At 50.7% G+C, this 25,971-nt stretch overlaps 1 protein-coding gene across 1 annotated transcript in view; it reads left to right on the top strand.

Moving 5' to 3' along the window:
- Positions 1 to 862: 862 nt before the first annotated feature.
- The window catches only part of Myo10 (myosin X), a 187,998-nt gene continuing 162,889 nt past the window's right edge, over positions 863 to 25,971 (top strand). The window contains exon 1 of the mRNA XM_003466728.4: positions 863 to 1,316. Coding sequence (XP_003466776.4) covers positions 1,296 to 1,316 — 21 coding nt within the window. The 5' untranslated portion in view covers positions 863 to 1,295. The remainder of the gene's footprint in view (positions 1,317 to 25,971) is intronic.

The following is a 25,971-nucleotide window of genomic DNA, read 5'->3' as shown; positions in this document are numbered from 1 at the left end:
CATCGCTGGGCCAGGAATGACTCACCAGTGATTCTGACAAAAATCTATACTGGTCGGTTCAAGGGGTCCACCGATCACGTGACACTGGAAAGTCGCCCCAGGAGTTTCCAAGCCTTCGCTACCTCGTCTGCCCGTGAGCGATCTACATCTGTTCTGGGCCTGGTGCCACCACGGCAGAAGACTAGGCGGCCCGTGACGAGAGCAGTCACCCCGTGGAGCCCCCATCTGGGCTTTAACAACATCCACGGGGGCCCTGGTGCCCCAACATTTGAGGAACCGCCCTGGAGGAGGCCAGGACCCGGTTCCAGCCCCCTCTGCAGACGTTACAGGCACGGCCCCTTCCAGTTTTCAGATCCACTCTTGCGCACAGCCGTGAAAGCACCTTTTAACCTGACTGCAGAGAGAAGCTCAGCTCAGCGCGGGAAAGTGACTTCCAGAGCCCCGACCGGCCTTGGCTTCCGGCTTTGGTCCGGGCCCGCTCGGCCGCCCCCCCGGACAGCTCCCCCGCCGAGCGGCACTGATGAGATGGGTGTCCGGTGGCTCCGGTCCGCTAAGATCAAAGGTGCTGGGGACCCCGCCCCGCCCCGCCCGCCCGGCCTGGGCCACCCGGCCCGGGTGACTGCGGGGAAAGCGGAGCCGCCCGCGGGCCGGCGGGGGAACCTGGGGCCCGGCGCCCCGCCCCCCTCACCTCCCGGCCACCTGGGGCGCAGAGGGGGCGGGGCCTCGGGGAGGGGCGGGGCCGTCCGGGCGGGCTCCTGGAGGGCGTGCCCGGGATCCCGGGGGTGTGGGCGTGGCCGAGGGGCGTGCCGGGGGCGTGTCGGGGCGTGGCCGCCCTCGGGTCTGCGAGTCCCGGGCGGGCGTGAGCCGGCAGAGCCGCGGCGCCGGACTGCTCACCGCGGCGGGCGGCCTGCGCCGCAGCGCCCCACGCGCGCTCTGTGGCCCGCCGTCCCCCTGCCGGCTGGAGCGCCCCAGCGGAGCGAGCGCAGAGGGAGGGGACGCGCCCGGCCCGGCTCCCCAGCCCCGGGAAGAATGTGCCACCAGCTGTTCCCAGATCGCGTGCGCTTCGCCCCGAAGTGAGAAACTTGAAAGAAGAAGAGACAAAGGCTGCCTTTGGGACGAATGAGTTAAGAGACTTGGTTGGGGCAAACAAAAGGTGAAGAAGTCCATAAGGACGCGGCCGATGGCAGCGGGGCGGCCCCGCGGGTTCGGGTGCCCAGGACTCGCGGCGTGACGCGCGTGGCTTGCCCGGGACCCGAGCGATCGCCGGCTCCCGCGGGCTGGGTGAGACCGGAACAATGGACAACTTCTTCCCCGAGGTGAGTCCGCGGCCCGGGAGGTGGGTTTGCCCCATCCCGCGCCCCCCTAGCGCCGGAGGCCGGTGGCGGAGGTGCGTGGCCTGCGCGCGGGTGGCGGCACCGGGGTCCGCGCCAGGTGCGTCCGCTGGCGCTGGGTGCGGCGGGAGGGCTCCCGGCCCCGCTGCCGGGGTGCAGGAAGCCCAGAAGGAGGGTGGCGGGGACGTAGTTTCTCGGGGAGAGAAGTCTGCTCTGGCATTTCCTCTGCAAAACGTGCGGGCTTCCTGTGCTGGGGCGCGGAGACTTGGAGAGGGGACGCTTCAATGAAGTGCGAGAAGGGGCGGCGAGGCTTCCTGCAGCCGCGGTCTCTGCCTGTTGGACCTGGGGGTGTGGGATCCCAGCTCCCGAAGAAGTGCTCTTTGGGCACAGAGACGGTTCCAGAGCACAGGCTCAGAAGAGCCTGTTTGTGCCGGCTGCTCATGCTTGGCAGTCTGATTTTGAACTTTAAAGAAAATTATTTTAAAGCAAACAATAGTTACTTAAAAAGAAAAAAGAAACTGATGTCCTCTGGAGTCGCCAAGGACTGGATGCCCTCGATTTGGAACTTGACTAGAGAGCGTTTCTCTCCCTCCTTGGAGTAAGAGTTGGTGCGGTTTTTTGGCTCCTCTTACTTTCTTGGTTGTGTTTGTTTAACAAAATTCTGTTTTTAAGTTTGAGGTTTGAAGTGGTTTCGAGTAAACTGAGTTGACCTGGAGGAGGCCGATGTGCTCTTCGGTGAAAGCGAAAGGGTCGGTTCTGTGAATCCAGGACAGTGTTGGAATCTTCCAGCAAACCAGGCTGCTGAGGGTTCGCCTCCACGTTAGCCAGCTGGTTCTTTTGGCTTCGTGGGGTATCCGATTTCAAGTTCTTTTGCCTTCAGGACTTCCGGGGTGCTCACTTACTGTTTTCTTACCGAGGCGATGACTGTGTTCTTGAGGTGTAGTACTATCCTGTTTTGTAGAAATAGTACCTGAGATGTGAGACCCAGATCTGTCATGAAAGGTAGGCTGGGAAGGAATGAATCATCTGTCCATACGTTATTTTATGAAAATAAAACACACACCCACACACACACACACACACACACACGCACGCACACACACGGACCGTGGCATTTTCATACCTGTAATTTGAAGCACTTGCCTTTTTTACCTGTTGTACAGTAAATGGTCCAAATGATCTTTTTAAATTGCTTTCACCTGTCAGAAAACTGGGGCTCTGCCTGTAGGGCAGTAGTTCCTAGCTTTGTTTCTGTTTGTTTTCGTGTTCTGGATCCTTAAAAAGTCTAAGGAAAACATAGAATAAGAAAAACATAGAATTTGTTGTACGGTTTGCGGGAGTCACAGACCTCCCGAAGGCAACGGACCCTTGGGGAGAACTCTGCCCCCTACCGCAGGTGGGAGGAACTTCAGGGTAATGGATTTCAAAGTACACAGCGTGCTTGGGCCTGATGCCTTTAAGGAGACCTGAATGCTGGCTTTTATTTCAGCGGTTAATATACTACTGAAGTTAGCCTTTATCGATCTTCTACTGCATCTTCTTCATGTTTCTAGAAGGATACTATTGACCCAAAGATACTAGGTCACTTGCCCAAAATTGAAGAGCGTGTTACAGAATCCAGAGCCTTTCTTTTTTTTTCTTGCTGGTGACTGGTATTTCTGGGAATCTTTCATGGTATTGAAGGTTACACTTAATGTGGTAGTGTGTTTGTGCTACAGTGTTAATTTCTAATCAGCCTCCCAAGTTCCACCTTGCTTGTGAAAAGTTGACACAAATCTTCTTTTACTTAGACTCCCTATCTCTTTCTGTCCTATCTTGGAACAGAACATCCTCCTGGGAAGTTGTCCAGTGAAGGAAATGCCATCTTGTCCCAGAAGGGATACATTTCCAAGGACCTCTGGCTTGTGGGGCCTCCTTGTCTCTCCATAGTGCCCTGACTCTTTTAACTTTTCCCACTGTGATGTAGGGCTGATGACCTGCTGCCTGTCGGACAACAGTTTGAAGTTCAGCCTAAGGACAGGGAAGCCCACGAATGAGGTGTTCCCTGAGTGAGCTATATGTCCAGGTAGGCTGGCCAGCTATCAGGAAATAGGAGCTGCTTGCTTGTGGATCACAGCTGCCAGTTAAGAGTTAGACAGGCTTTCTCCAGCTGGGTGCCTGGACATTTGGTGCCAGGGTATTGCTTGTCATAGGGGGCTGCCCAGTGAGGACATTGAGGAGCATCTCTTGTTTGATTCACTAGATACCAGCAGCCTGCCCCCTCTCAAGGAGTGACACCCCCAAATACCTGCAGACTTTGCCGGGTGAACCCCAGCAGCAAAGCTCCCTGCCGTGCCCACAAGCCGGACCTGGGAAGCAGTTGCCTGGCGGCACTTTTTCTGGGCCAGCTGCCCTGCCGTCCTGTCCACGCTTGCCTGTTTTAAATGGGATCTGGCCTCTCGCTGCCGGCGGGCAGCCAGGGGACGTGAGAGGTTTGTGCCAGTCAGCTGATGCTGCGGACTTCAAACCAAGCTCCAGGATTGGAGATCAGGAGCGCGCCAAACCCTGCAGTCGGGTTTCAGTTTCTTCCTGGCTCTCATTACATTTTTACAGCTTCTCTGGCGCTCACGGTGGGTGCTAACATTGGGAAGCAGGCTTTTTCAGTGTTTCTAGGTAGGCTGTGAAAAAAAAAAAGACTGCAGGCAGAAGCCAGAATTTAGGAATGTCTGTAGCCAGAAGCAATTACACAAAGAAAAAAAAAAAGACGACAGAAAAGTTTCAGCCAGCCTAGTGGCCACTGCATCAAGCTGTCAGTGTGTTGGAATGGCCTGTGTTCCCCTGGCCCCAGGGCCGGGTACAGAGCCTGAGACACAGCAGAGGCTGTCATCTCCCAGTGAACTGGGCTTTTCCGTTTTCTGTTTTAGGTGCAGGCGTGGCATGGTGGCTGTTCAAGTGCAAGATCTTTAAGAGTACGTTGCTGAGGCCTCTGCCAGCACTTTGATTTTCAGAATAAGTAACTAAAACGCATGCATGTAAGACACTCTTGCTCTCAGAGGTAGAAGGCGGGTACTCCAGCGAGGAGGGATAAGTTGTTAGGAAAACCTGTTTTCTTTCCCTGTGTTCTGGACAGCCTGGTTTCGTTCAGAGGGGAGCAGGCTCTGCCGTCTCCATAGGCAGACAGCGCCTCTTTTCCACTTGGCTTGGGAAGAAGGCATGGTTTGGATGCTGCCTGCTGGGGTCCAACTAACTTCTTAAACTAGAAGCAGACTTCCCAAGCCTGGCCTCTCCCTGTTAGATAATATATTTTGTTCTTGACCTCCTGACATTTCATGAGACAGAAGGAGAGAGACTGAGACATTGTTATTTTTGGTAGCTCCCCCACCCCACCCCCACCAGATATCTCTCAGTGTGTAAAGAAGAGGTGCCCGGATGTTTTTGTTCCATCACAGATGAAGACGTCACTTTGATGACTGTAAATTCTCCTAGGACGCGGGCTGGGTCCCTTTTTCTGTGTGTAACAATTGACTTAGAGAGCCTTGACTTTTTTGCATAGTCCAGAAGAATTTCTTTTGTCAAGTACTCATTTTTTTTTTTTTAATCTTGCCCCTGCTGCATTGGGGACAGCAAAGCCACCACGCCAGCTGCAGCTGCCCTCAGGACAGTTGTTGCTAGCAGACCCGGGAAGGCTGCTCCTGCACGAAGGGAGTTCACTGTCCTGGCCCTCCTACCTGTCGCTGAATCAGGCACCAGCCGGCCTGGGCAGGGCCTCGCTGTTCAAGGAGAACTTCGCAGACCTGAATGCCCCAGTGTTTGCTTTCTCAGCTCTGCTGACCGCATGGAGGGGTCACCTTTGAGGACATGACCTCGAATGTGCACATTTGCTGTGGTGGTTAGGAAGATTTGAATATCTTGCTTTTAGTGGGTTTCAAATTTTTGGATTCAGAGTGATACATAACATTTTAATGTCACTAATTTGTAGGGGACTCTCAGGAAGGAGCCGCCAGTGACGTCTATCTTAAATGTGGCACGGTTTCCCTTGGTCAGGCAGAAAGCACCTCCTTCTTAGCAGGAGAAGCCAGACTGCGTCTACCCGTTGCCACCTCAGGAATCCCAGCCATGACTAGGCAAGCTCGAGGCCAGGCATCCGAAGCAGGTGCCGCTCAGTAGGTGAGCTGCAGTGGATGGCTGGCCGTGGGAACTGTGGTCGGTAAGGTCAGGCTTGTGCCGTGAAGCCCAGGCTGGCCTGGACCTTGTCTCGTGGTGACCTTCACCCCAGGCTGGTCTGGTTGATGCCAAGTGTGGTTCTCCGACCCCACTCTGGCCCTTCTCTTCCTGCTTTGGTCTTCAAAGCTGGAGGCACAGAGGCTTTGCACGGTACTGTGCAGTTCCTCTCCTTGAATGAACTGAGTTTTGCAAAGGGGTTGAAAGCTTCCCTTAGAAGCACCTCATCACGTCTATCTCCAGAGGTCCCCACGTGCTAGTGGCATCACCCCTTGCCACAGCAATCATTTTCTCCAAGTGCAGACTTCTTCATGACCAGAAGGAAGCAGCTTCTAACCTTGTCACTTGATTCTGAAGCCTTTGCCTTTCTTTGAAGCGAGCAGAAGACAGCTAGCATTTGCATTGGGATTGTTCCAGGGGTATGCAGGTAAGCACTTGACCTCACTAGTTTGATCCACTACCAACCCCATGAGCAAGGCACCATGATTCTGTTTGCCCCAGGGGTGAGCCCAGAGCAGTTAAGTAACTGGCCCAGCATCATACAGCTAGAACGTGACCTGGTTAAGGACTAAACCTAGGTCATCCGGTCTCCGAGAGCCCTTCATGACCTGGCTTTTCCAGCCTGTGAATTTCATTTCCTTAAACCTGTGCCATCTGTCCTAGGCTTGTGGATTTTTGAGTTGAAAACTGTAGAAGGTAGGAATACAAGCCACCCACCACCACAGACATTGACAGCCCAGCAAGAGAAAGACGGTCAGCTCAGCATCACCTGCCCCAAACTTTCCCTGGCCTTACTTTTTACTTAGAAAAGACTACGCCCTCCAAGGCCCCTAAAGCTGCCTCTCGGGGTCTGGGGAGATTTACATAACAAGGCGCTGAGAAACTGAGATGTCTGAGAAGCCCCTGGTTTTTAAAGGGAAAGGGAAGGATCCCTTGGTTCTAACGGTGAGTTGTGGAGCGAGATTGGCCGAGGTTTTCTGATGTTATCTTCTCTTGGGATGAAAGACTCTGCCTGCTTTTCCTGCCTATCGGGTGTCTCTCCCTGATTACCTGATGGTGCTGTGGCCTCGGTCGAATCACTTCTCTTCTCACTTCCTGAGCATTTCTGGAAGGAGACCTTGCTGCCTTGCTGAAAGCTGAGCGGAGACACCTGAGAGCCCCGCTGAGGTCTGGCACCCCCTGTGACATGGTGCCCTGGGACTCAGGCAGTCACAGGAGCTCTTGTGCAAAGCTTCAGCCAGGCTGTTGAGACACAGTCGGAAAGCAGTGGTGGTGCACGCCTGTCATCCCAGCTCTCAGAAGGCTGAGACAGCAGGATCTCCAAGTGTTTGCGGCCAAACTGGGCTGCATAGTGAGTTCCAGTCCAGCCCTAGCTGTGTAATGAGACCTTGTCTCAAACAGACAGAGAGACAAACAGCCAGTCAGAACCAGGGGAAATGGGAGATGTGCAACACCACAGTATAAAAGCATTTTAAACTGTAGGGAATTTAAAAGTGAGATACTTGCATTAGAAATGAAGGGTTCAGCGCAGCTACCTCCATCCAGGGCCGGGTGTGGGAGCAGCTAGCGCTCCCACAGGTCCGGCAGAGCTGGGGGGCTTTGGCTGCAATGGAGGTTTTTAATTAGCCTCTTCACTGACCCCAGAGCCCCAGAGAATTCTGTGATTCTTTTAGGGATGTTTTTGTTCATTCAGGGGAGGGCGGGCAAGGACGGCGCGTGGTATCCACTGACCAGGGCGTGGGAGAGGTGAGCCCGTCTCTTGGAGGAGTCCGGGTCCTGGGACCCACTTCCCTTGCCTTGTTCTCCACGCTCACCTCCGTGGCTGCCTTCAGTGATGGTTTTGCTTTTTATTGGCATCATAGAAACTGCTATATTAAGAATTGAGTGTGTTCTTACTAAGATGAAAACAAAAAGCTGTGACAAACACATATTTGCTCTAATTCTTATTATGCTTTCCCACTTCATTTTAAAAGTTTATTTCCTTAATCCTGACAAGAGTACATTCTAAGCCAGGCACAGCGGGACATGCTGTAAACCCAGCACTTGGGAGGCTGAGGCAGGAGGGTTGCAGGAAGTTCAAGGCTGGCTTGGGCTACAAAGTGCGTTCATTCAAGGCCAGCCTGAACTATAGAGTGAAACTGTACCTCAAAAAAGACCCCCCACAAAAAAGAATATGTTCTAAGTTTAGAAAAATACCAAGAGCAAAAGCAAGAAAGGAGGGGCTGGGGATTTAGCTCAGTGGCATAAGCGCCTGCCTTGCAAGCAGGCAGTCGTGAGTTTGATCCCTGGTACTGATAAAAAATGAAAAAGACAAAAAAAAAAAATCTTAAAAGCAAGGAAGGAGTTGCTGGGGTCTCCTCTGAGTGTTGGGGTTGATGCTTTGAGACTCCCTCCTGTCTCCTCTGTTTCTGTGTTCCTGGGTACCACAGTGAGCATGAGCTCAGAGCCTTTGCACTGAGCTACATTCGTAGCCTTTTATCCATGTTTTCTTTTGAAACAAGGTCTTCTGACGTCACCAAGGTGCTCAGGCAGCCCAGCTTGGACTTGTGCTCCTCCTGCTTCAGTCTGTGAGAGCAGGCAAGTTCCGCCACTAAGTCACTAAGTAAGTCACAGATCTAGGGGCTTCAGGTAGAAGTCGGGATTAGACTGGTAAGGAAAATGCCTTCCATGCTATCCTGACTCCCATACCTCTATTCAGGCAGAAGGAAGGATCCGTGGAAAACTCTCATTTTATTGGTGAAAGCCAATATCAAAGCCGCAGGAATTCAGTAACAGTGCACGCTTTGGGCAGTCTTTGTTTGTGTGGGTAATAGACATGTTTTTAGTGTAGTGGTCTCTGTAAATAGATTTCTTCCCATATTTCAGCAAAATCCCTAATTATATGGTCTTAGTCATGATTTTCGCAATAGTCTGTATTTTATAGACAGTGATTCCAAGCAGGAAACCTCTCTTCAGTGTATTGTGGTTCTTAGAATCTTTATTTTTGGTAATCTCAGTGTGGAAGAGAACTACTTCACTGCGTAGTTACTACCATTATCTACACCAATCATATAAAGGTTTTAAGACTAAAAATAGATGAATGGAACAGAGGGTGATAGATTATTGGTTTTGCTATTTAGTATAAAGTAGTACAAAATATTTCGATTTCATTGTTTGTCAATATTACAATTTTTTAAATTTGATTTGATTTGATGTTTTAGACATGCTGTCATGTAGTTTAGTCTGGCCTTGAACTAAAATGTAGACCAAGCTGGGCTTAAACTTGCAGCGATCCAACTGCCTCAGCCTCCTGAGTGCTGGAATCACACGTATGCATTTCCTCCCCAGCTGTCTCACGATTCCTCGAGGCAAGTTTTTGCTTTTGTTTTTGTTTCAGTGATGCTGGGGTTGGAACCCAGGGCCTAGCCTTTTACCACCGAGCTACACACCCAGCCCCAAGCAGGTGTTTCTGAAATTGTTCTTCATATTTTTCAGCGCTCTCAAGAAAACTGAAAACAGGTGTTAATTGGTTAAAAATCTGTTTTCAGATGAGGCTCATTGTAGTGCATACCGCTCCCAAATGTCTGGAGATTAAGTCCCTGGAAGTCTTTTCCTTCCTGGACCAGCAAATGTTTTTATTTTCTTATTCCGAGTTTAAAACATTTTTTGAAGTGTCACTTTTGTTGCAGGTTTTTTTGCTTGAGGAAAAGTTTTGTCTCAAATTCTGAAAAAAACGTGTTTTTAGAATGAAATGGCCGAGTTCCATTCTGGCCCGAGGGAAGCTTTTGGTAATATTAGTAGTCATGGCCTGTACCATGGCCCACTGGTGCAGGTTCAAAATTAACATCGCCGAAGACCTTGATGTAGATGGTTTTAATTGTTGTTGTGTTGTCATTGTTTGTCTGTGAGATATGCAGGGTGCTCAGAAGCCCGGGGCAGGATTGCAGGTGTTGGGGTCTGAGCCTCACACTGCCCTTTCTTTGGGGGTAATTGTATGACCATTTCAGGGCACTTCTGGCTGTTCACTTTTCTGCCATTACATGGACATTTTTGTGCCTAGATCGTCTTGGAGCTAGTCTGAGTATCACTTGAAGATAGTTTCTGTCGTCTGATCCAAGGGTTTGTGTATTTCTGCTTGGATTCCATGAGGGCAGAAGCTTAATGAGGGGTGTCAGTGCAGCTTGGAGGTGCAACTGAGACCTCATGGTGTATTTTTGGTCCTGGGGATTTTGTGGCTTCTGTTAGGACTTTAATGAAATGCTTTGTTTGGTGCAGGAAGTTAGCTCATGATACTAGATTTATGCTTTCAGTTCTAGGCTCTTCGGTTCTTGGTTAATTACAAGCAAAACGGTGGATTGACCCACCCACCCCCAATCTAGCATGGTTACAAGATGTTCATCTGAGAGTGACACACAGCTCAGGCAGCTGCGTGTACGTGGTCGGAAAGCCTTTGGACATTTGGGAAATTGTATGCGTGTTTTGTTTTGTTTTGTTTTGTTGCTTTTGAGACAGTCTTGCTATTTAGTTCACGCTGCCTTACACTTGCTGTGTAGCTCAGGCTGGCCTTGAATCTGTGGTGAGCCTCCTGCCTCAGCCTCATGAGCACCAACCAGGATTACAGACCTGCATCATCACACCCAGCTGTTTGTATGGATTTAAAATAATTTTTATTCTTTTGCTTCCTGGTGACTTAACCCAGAAACAAGAGTGGTTACTTGGTTGCAACGTTCAGCCGCACCTTGGAGGCAGTGTGGTCTGAGGTATGGGTGTGTGTCAGCTATTACTTATTAACCCAGTGAGTCTTTACATGCACTTTGAAGTAAAAGTTCGAAAGTGTTGAACAGTAGATAAAAGTGCCCTCCACTTTGAACAGTACATACCATTATCGCCTAGTGAGGCTGGTTCTGTTTGTTCTAATGCTGTAGCCTCAGGGCTTTCTGTGGAGAAACTGCACTCGGCCTGAGGCTATCCCATCTGCTGTTTGGGAGTAACCCTCCCGCCTGCGCAAGTGGCTGAGCTCACCGAAGACCCACATGGGTGCGTCAGCCCCTGCTGGCCCAGCTCCATTCTCCAACATCTGGTTACCCAAGGTTCCCAGGAAAGCCTTGTCTGGGGCCTGAGGGCTTCTGAACCTTGTGTGGGCAGGGACCCACTCTCTGAACGCCTCGACCTTGGCCCTTGACAGTTTCAGCCAAGTCAGCCTTGCATTGTGTATTATAGGGTGACCGCTCATCACCAGGTGCCAGTGTCCCCCAAATTTTGGCTAGGATAACAACGCAGGCAGTAAGCATCCCTTGGTGGGTGGGGGGTCACATCGCCCCTCAACTGCCCACCACTAAGTTGTGTCCTTGTGCTGCTGGCGGTAGGTTAAATTCGGGCCACCCTTCCCCACCTCTCCTGTTTCCTACCTGCTTTTCCTCTCTTGGGATGACAGTGACCCCAGGTATCCTGTGGTGGGGACCCAGAGGCTCCCATGCAAAGCGCATGCCAGCATTCTTTGCTATTCAGTCACATGCCACCATACAGTCCAGTGGAGGATTCCTGTGCAGCCACTGGGTCCCTCATCCCCCAAGGACTTTTCGAGGTCCTCTCAGGAGCATTAGCAAAGTAGTGATGTCTAACTCTGTCCCTCTCGGAACACCTAAGGGGGAGGATCACAGTAAATCAGACCTTACATCCTCTCCTTCATGTATTCTGTTGTTTGTAACCTCTTTTAAAAAAACATAGATTGCTAAGTGTAGTGGCGCACACCTGTAATCCCAGCCCGAAGGAGGCTGAGGTGGGAGGATCGCCATGAATTTGAAGCCAGACTGTAATATAGTGAGACCCTGTCTGACAAAACCAAAAGAAAAGGCAGTACAGGCAGGCTTCGAATTTGCCCACCTGGTACATAGAGGTTTTTTCCGGTGTACTTGTCACCCAGTTTTCCAAGTGGTGACATCTTAAGTGACAATACTTAAGCATAAAGGCTGACGTTCGTGCGGTCTCTAGACCTTGCTTGGTTTTATTCCCATGTCCGTGCACACATGTGTGTGGTTCTGCCCCAGCTGCAGGGTAGTCTTGTGTAGGCCTGTCCACAGAGCCCCAGCTCCATCAAACCCAGAAGTGACCGTCGAAGACCCCCACCCCGTGACCTGGCCACGCAGGACAGAGCGGACACCATGTCACCCTTGGCCTGGCTTGTTCTGCTCATAGCAGTTGAAGCCTCCCGTGGCGTTCTGTGTCCAGAGTCTGTCCCATTGCATGGCTGGGCCGGCATCCATGTCCATGCACGCTTTTACATCTGTTGATCCATGCAGTATCACCACTCTGGGGCTGACAGTTACTCGGACAATGTCGCTCTCTCTCTGTTCCATAGTGAATGCAGCAAAGCGTTCACTCCCCCCTGCCCTGGTCCTTGTCTAAGCAGGAGGGCGTGGGAAGGGGGATGCTTGGAGAAAGCCAAGACTTCTGGAGGGAAACTGAGTCAGTCATAGTGGGGATGGGTGCACCAGCCTCCTGCCACAGCGTGTCCCCAGATGTTATCCCTGGTTGTTGGTGTGGCGCCGGCCTGTTGGGAGGACCCTGCGGAAGATAGAGGAGCACTGTTCCCAGTTATTTGTCACCAGCAGGACAGTTTCTTACTGCTTGCTTCCTAAGGCTTCTGGTCTCAGGCTTTGAAAATAAGAACTGTTTATGTGGCGTTAACCAAAACAGTAAATAAACAGACAAATGAAAACTTCTGGAACAAGAGAGACACAGAGACAGAGACAGAGACAGAGACAGAGAGACACATCCTACGCCAGTGCCCTTTCTTTTGCTCTTAATTCCCCAGGCGAGGGCCCGAGATCATGCGATCTTGAGGGGAAGGTGCTGGCGGGACTCTCCAGGGCCGAGGCCACATCTGACCCCTCTCACCCTCGCTGCTGTGCTGGGGCCAGCGAGAGGGCCTACTCTGTCTCCACCGAGCCCTTCATCAAGTTCTCCGTTCCCTTCCTAATTACAGCCCGCACTGGGATTGGTTCCCAGCCGCGGGAGACGCCCTGTATTCTACTTTACCACCAAGGTTGTGCGGCAAAGCAAATCAAAGAATTTCCCCACATACTAATTTTCCTTCTGGGTCACTCCTGTTTTGTATGAAAAAATCCACTTGCTCTTGTTTGTTCCACCAAGTGTGTGGTAGGAAGTGTGTCTGGCATTTCAGCAACAGGTAGGGAGCTGGGATCTCTCAAGTACAGCAGACATAAAACTTTGCTTCAGCTGGTTTATATTTGTATGATAAGCCTAATCCATAATCATCCTCAGGGTCTGTGAGGGATTAGTTCCACGGCCCCAGGGGCACTGAAATCTTGTGATGTCCAAGCTCCTTATATGGAATGGTATCATATTTGCGTAGAACTTCCATGTGCAGGATTTGAAATCATCTCTAGGTTTCTTATGATACCTCATGCAATCTGCAAGTTATGCAAATAGTTGTTTAACTGTATTGTTAGGAAACAATGACAAAAAGTATGTGTGTGCTCAATACAGATTTAAAAATGTTCTAGATCCATAGTGAATTAAATCTGCACATGCAGAACCTGTGGGAACAGAGTAGGCTTTATAGATCAGATACATCATTAAGGTTTATATCTAGATGCCCCCCCCCCAAGCCTCCTGTGCTCAGAGGAGGTGACTGATCATGGGTGTGTGATACTGCGTTAGTCTGTTGATGGGTTTATAGTGGGGTATGGTCAGGGAGGTGAAGCTGGTGGCAGGAGGTGGTCACTGGGGACGTGGTCTGGTGGGGTATGCATTCCTCCTCCTCCCTTGATCCCTCACGGCCTTCAGCCTGCCATGCTATGGACGCTTCTGCACCGCCTGTCTGCCATGCTGTCTTACCTTCATGCCAGCAGACTATGGGCGGAATCTGTCACAGTTATGGGCTTGGGAATTGATGTTTTACTAAGGCTGCATTCCCAAGCATTTTTGGCCCAATGTAATAAAGGTACTATTTGCTGGAAGAAGTAGAATGTGGTTTTTTTGGGGGGTTTAATTTTTTAGACAGGGTCTGTGTATCCAAGCTGGCCTCAAACTCAAGGTGATCCTCCTGCCTTGGCCTCCCGAGTGTGCTAGGATTACAGGCATGGGCCACCACCCCAGGCTAAGAGGTGGAATCTTCAGCAGGCCATTCATTTGAACTGCTTACAGGTCTCTAAGAAGACAGAGATAAGAAGCAGGCTCCCTGGACTTGCCTTGTTAGGGAGCTGTCATTAGAACACTGTTTTGACTATTGTATGAGCTGTGTTTCGAAAAAAGTTTCGTTCTTCAGGGTTTCTCCCAGAAGTAAGTGCCAAGTCCAGCCTCAAGGTTATAAAGTTGAGGTGCAGACCAAATTCTGGCATCATTTTTCTCAGACCTTGAGAACCGTGAAATCCGCGGCCATTTCTCATGGTGATGCAGCTTTTCAACGGAAATAATTTCCTCCTGGCCTTGGGTAGTTGAACTGAACTGTGTTCCAGATTCTAGAGCTGTGTTCACTAGAGTTGGTTCACAAAAGGCCAGGGCATGTTTTCTGTAAAGTATTTAAAAGATGTGCGCTCATGTCTTTTCCCAAAGTTTTCAGCAGGAGAAGGATGTCAGATGAAATTACTCTATAGGAAGTTAGGGCTGATTTTTGCCATGTAGTACTTACTTATTTATCTGTTTTTCGTGAGGGTTTTTTTGGTGCCAAGGACTGAACCCACGGCCTTATGCTTGCTAGGCAAGCGCTCTGGCACCATGAGTAAGCAAATCAGAAGTGCTTTGCTGATATTTTGAAGGATTCTTTGTGCAGCTGTCTTTTCATTGTGGTTATTATTTTCCAGTATTCACCATGAAATTAAAACATAAGTCATCAGTTCTGTATGAAAATGCAGAATAAAAATAGTTCTGGCTTCCCTGCAGTTGGGTTTGTGGGTTAAATGTATGGATTGTGAATATATTAAGAACGTGTGCTTCTGAAATAGGAAACTTCTTTGACTGGGATGATGGTGCATGCCTGTAATCGTAGCTATTTAGGAGACTGAGGCAGGATGATTGCAAGTTGGAGGTTAGTAAGACGCTATCTCGGAGTAAAATCAAAAAGAAAAAAGAACTGAAGATGTAACTCTAGTAGAAAGCTTGCCTCACCTGTGCGAAGTGCTGGATTCAATCTCCAGTATAGCAAAACAAACAAATACATACCAAAATCAGAAAACAAAACACAACAGCAGAAACCCTTAGGCTTTTCAGGGAGTTAAGAGGACCCTTAATAGGAATGTGACTTCATCTTTATTTTCTGCCATTGCTGATATTTCCAGTAGAGCACTGCCCGTGTTACCGTACCCCAGATCTCCCGGCTCTGCCAGCAGAGACGCCCCTCAGGCCGTCCATCCTCTGAGCTTCGTTGCCTCCCAGTTGCCTCTCATAAACCTCCAGCAGATCCTAAACGTGAATCTTTCGCGTTGGCGTGCACAGGTGAAATAATGAAACAGGATCCCCCGAGGACAGTGGAAAGCCCTCCTGATGGTTTTCCTTTGCCGTATTATGAAGTGTTTGATGAAGTTCAGGAGCTGGTCCCTTTCAAAAAGCAGAATTTTGGAAGCTGGCATTGCTCATCTTTATTGTAACCCACCGTACTTTAAAGAAAGTATGGTGCTTGTATCTTAGTGGTGCTAACTCAGCGGTGGTTTCTCTGTCGAAGGAAGTACCGTGTTGGGCTGAGATCTGGGGTGTGGAGGGTTTCGGGGGCAGTCTGGATAAACTCAACTGTCCACGTGGCTTTGCCACTTTGCTGTCCACACAGCCCCCATGAGTCAGCTTTTCTTTTATTAGGTTTTGTAACTTGTGAAAATTGCAAATTTATTTAACACTTGGCAAGGGCTGGAAGCTACATGTATGTGAATTCGTGTGATCCGCCCGGGACTCCCTCTAGGCTGAGGCAGCCCATCCAGCTCCACGCAGGTGGGAAGCATGGGGTGAAGGTTCTGGCTCTTCGAGGCACAGGATTACGTGACGCCTGTGTGGGTTTGTAAAGAAGGTGGAGGTGGGGTCTGCGTGGGACTCGTCAGGAATGTGTCCACGTCCCCATCCAAAGCGGACCAAAGCCATAAGGACGGGAGCCAAAGGGTTGCTGCTTTGGTCAGGAACTGGACAGAGGAGTGGAAGTTGTCTTGCAGTCAGGAACAAACAGAAATGCAGCCTTTCTGCTGCAAACCTATCAGAGTGGTTAGGTGTGAGTCCTAGATCTGTTCAGGGAAGAGACTCCAGAAGAGTTTCAGTGAAGTCTTTTGTTCCCAAGGAATATCCCTGGTGAATGCCAAAGGTCACACTCGGTCTCCTACATCCTTTCCCTGGACTCTTGTGTGTTTCTAGTAAACTCTGGATTCTCACGAGGTTGACACTGAAGCTGTGTTTGCTTTGGAACCGGCGTGCAGCGTGGAAATCTGGCTTCTTCATCTGCAGAGCCACCGCTCCTGTCTGTCTTCCTCGCCTAAGTGACATCCTGCTGCCTTGGGCTGAGACTCCCAGAGCCCAGAGCTGGAATAAAAACCCTGCTCCAGTCAAATCCAATGAGAAAAGGTTTAAGGAACCATTTTAGAAATTTCTGGCAATGCGAGATTTGTTTCAATGATAATGAATTACGTGTGTGTGTGTGTGTGTGTGTGTGTGTGTGTGTGTGTGTGTTTTGAGACTCACAGTATAGTTCAGGCTAGCCCAGGCTAGCCTGGCTGAACTCACTCCATAACCCAGACTGGCCTTGAACTCTCAATGACCCTCCTGCCTCAGCCTCCCCAAATACAAGGATTATAGGTGTGCCCCACCACGCCCCGCTGAATGGTTTATATTTAAATTAACTTTTCAGAGCTGTGACTCAGTTCAGGTAGTGGTATTTGGTAGCTGCTAGTAGTCTGCATTTCTCAGGAGCACTGGGGTTTTAGCTTAAAAAGAAAATGGCATGAGTAGATCAGCGGCTGATAGTCTTTGTCTGGAGCTGTGGGTTGTTAAGGAGTGGAAACCACCTTAGGGTGAGGTTGCAGTTACATTTTATGGAAAACGGCAGTTCTCAATCTGAAACAGTTTTGCCTCCCTGAGGACCTTTAGCAGTCCCTGGTGACACGTTTGGTTACTAATCTTAATGTGGGAGGGCACTGCTCATCTCGTGGGGAGGAACCAAGAATCCTTGGAGCTTCCTGAGGTGCAAAGGGCAATTCTGGCTGTGGAAACTGCTTCGTCCACAAAGAGTGAGCCCTTTGTCTACGGGATCGCATTGCTTCCTTGAGGGCCCAGAGCCACAGTGAATCCCCCATAGAGCCTGAAGCAGGGTGGCTTCCTCCTCTGATCCAGCAGCTGGGTGAGGCTGCCATCTCTGGGCCTCTTGTGGCCAGGTGGCTCACCCTCTTGGGACCAGGGGTCCCCGAGGTGGTGTTTAGACTCTCATAGCACTGTCTGATCCCACACCAGGCCGTGATTAGATGTCAAGGTTCTTTTTCATGGCCTGGGCATGGAGTTGAGAGCGTATTTTGTCTAGGACTCACTTCAAAGGGAGGTCGTATCTGGTGTGAGACACTCAGTGTTTACAAAAAGCAAAACAGAAATAGGAAACTTAGCAGAAAGAACAGGTGTGCAGAAATGCAGGGGACGTGGATGGGCCTGGCTTTTCCCAGCACCCAGCTGTTTGGGGACTCAGTGATCAGCACTTTGGCTGGTCACCTTCCTATCACATTGATATCCCATTGATAGGAGGTTATTCTGGGACTATTCCAGAAATTGTACACACTCTGGAGAGAAGGTGGTCTCAGGGTAGAATCATGTGTCCTGGCAGAGCAGAAAGGCCACGAGGCCAGCAGGCATCAGCAGGAGCAGCCCACCTGGTGTGGCCACCTAAGATCTGTACAGCACACGCTCACCGCCTCGCTCCCCTTAGGAGTGCTAGATAAAGAGCACAGGACCTCTCGGGCCACAAGGTCCCTGTTGGTTTGTCACTGCTTCCCTTCCTTCATCTTCCAGACCCTCCTGGCCCTGGAGCCTGTGTCCCTGGGTGTGGCTGGGTGAGCTGGTCAGCTCGGACTCTTGTTAGCTTCACCAAAATCCTGCGAGAGGCCAGGGGCAGCCCACCTGGCCGTGATCACCTTCAGCTCCCCTCCTGTGTCTCTGGACCTCTTCCATCCCTGTGGGTCTGATTTGGCTTTGCATGTTGTATCTGAAGCCCTGGGTTTTGCCAGTTTTAGTTCTGAGCTTTAATATGCACCTGGGTCTCACAGTTGTAATTTTTCTCTCCTCTGCTGGTTTAAGATGTTATGGTCCACGGCCACAGCCACGCCCAAGCCCCACACTGTACACTGGCCAGGGCTGGCTCCGCCCCGTGCCGGGGACAGGGCTCCTGTTAGACTTCCCAGCACTCTCTTTGATGTGACTGCTCATGATCCTGGGCCCTGGCAATGCTGGGTGTCCTTGTCCATCTTTGGCTGGAGTCTCCACCCTGCAGCTACAAGGTTTTAAAGATTCCCCCACCCCCAAATCTGTAAGGAGAGTCCCCAGTGGGGTGAAACCTGAGCTCAGTCACGCAGTCCCAGGCTTCAGAGGGCTAAGAGGAGAGGCCCACAAGTGCGCTTTGCGCTTGGAAATGTGCACAATCCCTTTGCATCCTGGCTTCTCTCCCGGCCTCTAGGAATGCAGCTCCCTGCCTCGTGGCCTGTCAGTGACTTGACTGTGACCGGGCATCCCGACTGGTGAATGTTAGCATCTTTTTTCTTTTTTGACAGGCTCTTGCTATGTGTCCACCTTGTAATTGCTGTATAATCCAGGCTGGGCTCCAACTCCCAGCTATCCTCCTGCCACAGTCTCCTGAGTGCTGGGGTTACAGGTGTACACCACTTCCCCTAGTAGGTTTTTAGCATCTTGTCACATTGAGTATGAAAATGATTTGTTTTATCCCTGGGACGAAAGAAACCATTTACATTTATGCCTGGTGTTAGTCACAGAAAAGGAAAGCTCTGTGAGAAATTCGAGCTCTTTTTGGTGAACTTGATTAAAACCAAAGAGGAAAGGGAGTCAGCGCCTTCCTGTCCCGTCCCATTCCATCCTATCCTATCCCGTCCTGTCCCGTTCTATCCCGAGTGTCCTTGCTGTTTGGTGCCCTATTGGCAGGTGGCCAGAAAGCGTGCCCTTGGCTCAGGAATATCCCAAACCAAACTAATGGAAAAAGTCTGACTCGCTGGAGGCTGAAATTCAATATCCAGGGGACGTGATGTGCGTGCATGTGTGTGTGTGTGTGTGTGTGTGTGTGTGCATGCGTGTGAGGTGGGGGCTGGGCAGAAGTTGAAAGGCCTGGAAGGTGTGGCACTTGGCAGCTATAAACAGACCGATTACTCACTTGGGTGGCGAAAATGCAGACTTTGAAGAAGACTTTTATGCTGCCATTCAGTCAGAATTAAGGTATGATTCAACATGGGGTATCCATGCCAGGCCTAAGTCCACATTCACTTTCCTTTTAATCGAAGCCAGATTTAATGGAGAGCACTGCTTGACAAGCTCATTAAAGAGCTGAAGCACTTCCCCTCCGAAACCTGGCTGTGAATGGAGACATTCTATACACAACCCTATCCGGAGCCCCAGGCCGCGGTGTGAAGGAAACACCGGCCGAAGCCCTCTGGAGTCGGTCGTGGGGTAACAGGAGCCCCGGGACCTGGGCGGCCAGGCCTTGGTGTCGCCAGGCCTTCCAGCCTCTGGAGGAGCCCAGGAATCTAGATTTCTCTCAAATGTCCCAATCTGTCCAATGCTGGCAACTCATCCGAAATAGTATCGTTTTGTACTGGGTGCGACTTGTACCCTTTAGATAAATGCAAAGTGACGCTGCTTAATCCGGGGGCAGTGAGGGGAGTGGACTGACCTGTGTTTTCCTTTGTGTTGACCTGAGCTCATTTCCAAAAACTATTTCTTAGATCATGAAATTGTTTGGGGACCGGAGGTGCCTAGGTTAAGTTTTGTATTTTGGGAATGAACTTTTATGACGTTCAGGCTTTTGGCCCATTCTTTCTGTTACTTGGGTCATCCAGGGATAGAAACAGGGAATCTCATCTTTTGAAGGGAGGACCGTGTTTTATTGTCTCATTTTAAAGTGTTTATTCTGTTTTCTTTTAAGAGCTGTGAGGTTTAGAGGATTGGCTGTCACGTTGGGGTTCTGTCTGTCTCTTTGTTAAGACTTAGCCTTCCTTCAACAGCATCCAAGACTTCCCCCAGGAGAGCCTCTGATGGAAGGTTCTGGAGTTGGAAGGTTCTGGAAGCACCAGACCTGGATGCCTGAGTGTCATGGCTGCCCCAATGCTTGAGTATACAACCTTGTGCCAGCTACGCCCATCTATAAAATGAGTTTGCTTATAGCTGTGCTTACCCCATTCGGATGACAGTGAATGGAATGATGAGTGCATCTGAAGCTTAGGTAAATGCTACACACAGAGTGAGCATGTGGAAGCACTAGGGTAATACTTCCACAAAACATTTGAGAGTCCAGGTAGTGTGGCACAATGGTTACAGGCACCTGCATGCTGATATTTGTAGTGTATTCTTATACGGGGACACATTACAGTGCCTGTATCACAGGGTTGACACTAACTTGTTTTGTTTTTTGGGAGGTGAGTCTCTTGGCTGCCCAGGCTGGCTTTGAACTCCTCATGATCCGCTCAGCGTCTGGGGTCACTGCGGCCACAGGTGGGAACCACTGTGCCCACCTGTGTGCCAGTCTGTATGGGAAAGGAAGGCGGGCAGAGGACCGGGCTCCCGTTCCTGTGTGTAAGCAGCACTGGGCTGCATTGTCCCTGAAGATTCTGTTTCCTCTGGTGTCTTGTCAAGTTTCACTTTTTGACGTGAGATTCACAAAACGTAAAAGGAGCTGTGTCTGAGTCTCTAATCACGCTGTGGTGAACCCATCCCCTCGATATCATTTTCAAACAATTCGGTTTGCCTGAGTAGAACCCCATGCCCATTACCCAGTCCTTCTGCAGTCACCCCTTCCCTCTCCCCCTGGCCTGACACCCGCCAGTTCATTCCCTTCCCATGGATTCCCTGCTTTGGTGTTTCATGCCAAAGAATCCCATATTGCATGACTGACTGTGTCTGGCACAGTGTAATATTTTTGAGATTCATCTGCATTATAAATGTGTGCATACTCTATTCCTTTTTGAGGTTGAGTAATATTTCGGTCTTGGTTCAGGTTTGGGTAATAAATGTGTGTAAAACAATAAAAATATTTACATATGGCTATGTACCTATATGTATGCAGCATGTATATTTCTATGTTGCCCTCTCTCTGATAAAAATACCCGTATTTAGATTGGAATGGGTCTGTTTTTATCAGGGTCTTGGTAGCCTTGTCAGGGGTCCTTTGAACCCACCTGTTCAATCGAGTCGCCTAAGAAGTTTAATTTTAACAATTTGTGTTCTCCAGTTGTACACAAGCAATGCACGGTTGGTAGCTTTATCTCTAGAAACTTCTTGGTCTGTTGACAGGACGAGGGGCTCACCTTCCCGCGGCTGGATGCACACACATGCGGTTTACCCTGCACTGTGTGTCCGCGGATTGCTGTTGATTTTGTCATTCGCCCTAAGTGTGTGCCAGCTGACAGGAAGGCACAGATGGTCTGCCTGACACAACTCCAGAGAACATTCAGAGGTGATGGGTTGCTTTAATTTTCAGTCATCAGCACTGTTTTGATCTTTTCATCCAAAAAAGAGAAGGTTTTATCTTCCGTTTCTAAGTAGAGTAGCAAGCCTACAAAGGAAAGCTGGGCGGATCAGAGCTGTCCTCTGTTAAAGGAAGTCACGGTCCCGTGCGCTTTGCTTGTTCTCATTACAGTAGCCATGGTCTGGAAATGCCAAAGCATACATTCCCCCCTTTTTTCTCTTCTTGTGTACACTTGCATTAGTTTTTAAGAGGAAGTAGATATCACCTTTGGTGAATGTTGTAAGGAGCTATTTTTAATGCAATCTGCACAATCCTTTTGGAGGTGGTGTTCTGGGGCTCATGGAAGGTTGGGGGAAATGGGCTTTCTGTGTAAGCTTTTTTGGTATTCTTTTTTTTCTTCCTCAGTAAGTTGCTCTAAATGAGCGTGCAGCTCCAGCGTCTGGTTAGTGGGCAGATGGATGGCACCTCCTCCTCTCCTCCCCTGCTCTCCGTGGTGGTCGATGCTTTCTCTGTGGGTTTCTGAGTCTTGGGGGCCTCCTGGCTCACACCGCTGCCCACTTCCCTTGGCAGCCTCATTCTCTGACTCCATTTGAGGTGCAGGGCTCCGATGACAAGAGCCTGTGCCCTGGAGTGACTACTGTTTTGAATCCTGGCTCAGCCATTTATCAAACTTTAAACAAGATAAAAGAAAAAACACCAGATTTAAGAAGCCAACTTCTGTAGGTGACTACAGAGGTAGCAATGTCCTTTGGAGCTCTTGAATATAGATGTGATTTCTTCTCTGAGTTGTCTCACTAAGGGTTGAGAGGAGAGCAGATCACATCCCCACGGGAGGACAGATGGGGCGGCAGCATCTGGCACTGCTGGATGTGGGAGTGGGGATGCCAGGAAGCCTTCCTTCCTAGCGTGACCACCCCAGGGACCTCAGGTGGAGCAGAAGAGGAGGAAGTTTGCAGAGACGATGGCGCAGTGTCGGGCCATGCTGGCTCCTGACACCCACCTGGCCCACTGACACCCATTGGGATAGGATCCTAAGCCGTTGTCTGCCAGGAAGCTATGGAACAGGAAGTAGAGCTCAACAGCTGCAGGACCATTGTCCCTACCCAATGTGTCGCTGTCACCGAGCTGCTCTTCACTCCTCATGCTGACACCTCTGGTCCTGCACCGTCCATGTGTGGCATGCAAAACCAAAACTGTATGTGTGAAGATTCGCCCGGGATAGCCAGGGACTTTGAAATTAGGATGTAAATGCCTCACTTCCACTTTTGGCAGGAAAGACCACTTGATGCCACAGGACTATGAGAGCCATAAAAGGTTTCTCAATATGACTTGTCTCTAAGGCGATCGCGTTTTCTTTGGCAGAGTGGCTGTGTGGCACTTGCTAGGCAGTGGGGATCACAGTGGCCATGCCTTGGCCAGGGCTGTCCTGCCATGACACAGACCCAGTTCCCTGGAGGGGCTCTGTTTGCAGGGGAGCTGCTGGTTTTGGGGGCCCTATGAATGTTCCAGCTGTCGTTTATCCATTGCACTCCTGCTGCTCCTGGGCACGCTGAGAGCAGAGTCTGGTTCCCAGGGCAGACCCAGCAGTCACAGTTTGGGAGACAAGGGCTTCCAGGAGACTAGGAGAGATTGTTCCCGCGGGGAACAGCAGCGAGCCTCAGAGAATGAGACCAGACTGATGCAGGAGGCGGCAGTCTTCCCGCGGGACGCCCCGCCCACTCTTGGAGGCCCCGCCCACTCCCCGGGGGTGGGGGGCGCGTTTCCTTTGCAGGGTTTGCAGCTGATCTGCCATCTCCAGAGAAAGGGATTTAGAACAGCCTAAGCACGCGTAGTCAGTGGCTCATGTTGTGTGTGTCACATGTGCAAGACTCAGCTTGTTAATCCATGCGCCAGTCTGTCCTGCTTCGCTTTGCACTTTCGGTGATCTGGCCCGATACTGAACTCTGCCTCCTTAGCCCGGCCCCATCTCTGCAAATACTTCAGCTCTACAGATGGGGACCTCACTCCCATTTAAGCAGACAGTTCATACTTTGGTTTGTCTTCAGACTTCCTTGCTTTTGTATTTGTCTCGTGTCATTTCCCCCGCCGAGTGTTTTATTATGGCTATCCTCTGTATTTATTGGGTTTTGTTAGTGATTAGAGGCCCCTACCTGCTCAGCAGAGCAGAGCTTCTGTCTGGAAACTGGGGCTCAGGGGCGAGTGCAGGGACAGTGCAGAGTTGTATGGACTGGGCTTGGCTGGGCTCCATTAAATTCAGGGTGTATAAATTACACATCAGAAAAGCTGCTTTGAAAAAAAAGAAGAAAGAGCAAAACAAAACCTGTTCTACCAGCTCGTTAGCGCTGAGATCTTGGGCAACTTTTTAACTGCTCTGTCTCATTTCCCACATCTGCAGAATGGGAGTTTTATGGGGACCCGCTCTTGGGGGTCATAAGAACCAAGCAAGTCGGCACCTAGGAAGGGCCCAGGACCCTGGCTGTGTGTGACCGCAGTGTCTGCCGTCTTGGCGGCTGTCCTCCGTGATCACCAGCCATGGGGGTGGCAGCCTGGTCTGCCAGATCCTGAAGGCCATGTCTGCCCTTGCTGTTGAATCCTGCATCCTTCTTGGGCCTGGCCCAGTGCCTTGTCGACCAGAAGGGCTGGACAGTGCAGAATGAGCGCTCTCATTGGGAAGCCTGGGCGGGGTGCTCCAGGTGGTGTGAGTTTGCTGGAAAGTAAGAACCTATCTCAAGATGCAAGAGAGCGTAGAAGGTGGGTTAGAGTTCCGGAAAGAGCTGCTTACCTTAGCTTGGGCTGAAAAGGCACAGAACTTCTCAAATCAATCAGCGTAGGTGGACTCAGGCCCTGCTGGGAATGTGGCTTGATGACGGTCTGGCCCTGCAAGCCTCCAGGAAGCAGGAGTGGGCACTCTTAGAGTCCTCAGTGGCAAGGGGACTGACCCTGTGGTCTGCCCTGGGACACTCGGCGGGCAGAGCTGGGAGGGAATCAGCTGCCACTGCCCGGACTGCGGAAAGCAGGGAACCCCGAGAGACCTGCTTGTGAGTGAGGCGGGTGTAGGTGGAGAACGCACCATATGCGCTGTTGGTGATGTGTAGCCATCACTTCTGCTGCTGGTTTCTGCAAATGTGAACCACGAGTTAGTCTGCAACTTGGACACAAAAGATCAAGGTTATTTGTCAGGGCAGGGAGGGTAAAAGACAAGCGTGCTCCGGCGGCAGAATTCAGCTACTTTTTGGGTCTTTGTTATAAATCCCCCCATCTCCCTCCTCCCTCCTTATCCCCTTTCCTTCCCAGGACCCTTCCCCTGCCCCCTGCACCAGGTATATGGGTGAACAGGCAGTGATCCGCAGGCAGGGCTGGCACCCCAAGAGTTACTTATTTACACCCTGATTTCTCCACTGGGGGCAAAGGTGCAGGAAGCACGCTCAGCCCAGCCGAGGGGCCCAGCAGGCGGAGGGGTCCCTGGAGGAGGTGATGTGTGTGGGTGTTGTCAGCGGAGCAGCACAGAAACCCAGCCCAGTCCTCCTGGGTGAGACTGAGAGGAGTCCCAGGGGAAGGTGGCCAGGAAGTGGCTGGAGGGAGGCAGGGGTCAGGTGGGGAGGGATCCGGTTAGAATGAAAAAGACTCCAGCCAGGGAGGCTGGGCAGGAGGCGTCATACAGGCTGGGCAGTGTCGTGGGTGGAGCAGAAATGGGTGGGGGCCTTGGACATAGGCAGTTGTTGGGCACAGATGGCCTCTCAGGGTCCCCATCATGGGATGGAGCTGTCCCCTGTGCTCTGAAAAGCCAGGTTGCCTCCAGAGCTCTTGGCCTCCCTGCTGGGTGCTGGGAGGGAGCTTACACAGCGTTCTACACTTGGTCTTGAGATCGGTCACTTTCTGGGCTCCAGAGTGGGTTTTTCCTGTCATCCCAGCCCATGACAGTGTCTGACCGAGAGTGCCTGGAAAATCCAACTCAAACCACTTGCTCTCTTCTGAAGTCTGCCAGCTGCTTTCCTCCTCTTCCTCCTCCTCCTCCTCCTCCTCCTCCTCCTCCTCCTCCTCCTCCTCCTTCTCCTCCTCCCCTCCCTGCCCCCCCATGAAGCACCCGAGCCTGGTGGGGAGCACAGGGGCAATTTTGATGGGGAAGCACAGGCTTTCAGCTGCTATTTTCGCTGTGTAATTCCTTGTCTAGTTTTATTCGTCTTAACTCAGTGACTTGGCTAATGCGCCGACGCATGCAGTTAGGAGTTCGAGAGTTTAGGAAACTGCTGTGGAAATTGCCATGAGTTTCCTACTGCAGTAAACAGTGTTTCATACCCGCCTTCATTCGTGAGCGTTCAGCCTTCCAGAGAAGCTAAAATCCTCTTTCACACTGGACATGACTTGTGAATTCTAGCAGCGCTCATTTATCAGATTCTCTGACTACTTCAGAGACCCCCAAAAAGATTTTCTGCTTCTGTCCCTGGGAAATGTGAGCTGAGGCAGGCCGGGGTAAGGTGAGAGTGGGGAATTTGTCCATTCCTGTGCCTGTTCATCCCTGGGGAATTTTGCACACATTCCCAAACCTGAGGCCCTGAATTCACGATTTTCCCTTTGCTCACCTGTTACAATTGCCCGCACAATTACAGGTGCAGATCCTAGAATCTGTAGACCTGCATGGTCCCTTACCCCCTACCCGAATGTGGCTTTAGGGCACTTGAACGGGCGCTCTTCTGACTCGAAATGTGTGGGTATGAAATATGACGTGTGAGAACTGAGTATGGATAAGGAATGTCAAAAACCTCATCAGCATTGTGTTAAGTAATATTGGAGATTGACCCC

Source organism: Cavia porcellus, unplaced genomic scaffold, assembly GCF_034190915.1.
Source record: "Cavia porcellus strain 051 isolate PalLab524CR breed Dunkin Hartley unplaced genomic scaffold, mCavPor4.1 scaffold_11, whole genome shotgun sequence".
In the NCBI taxonomy this organism is placed as follows: domain Eukaryota; kingdom Metazoa; phylum Chordata; class Mammalia; order Rodentia; family Caviidae; genus Cavia; species Cavia porcellus.
This window is presented reverse-complemented; position numbering and strand designations above follow the sequence as displayed.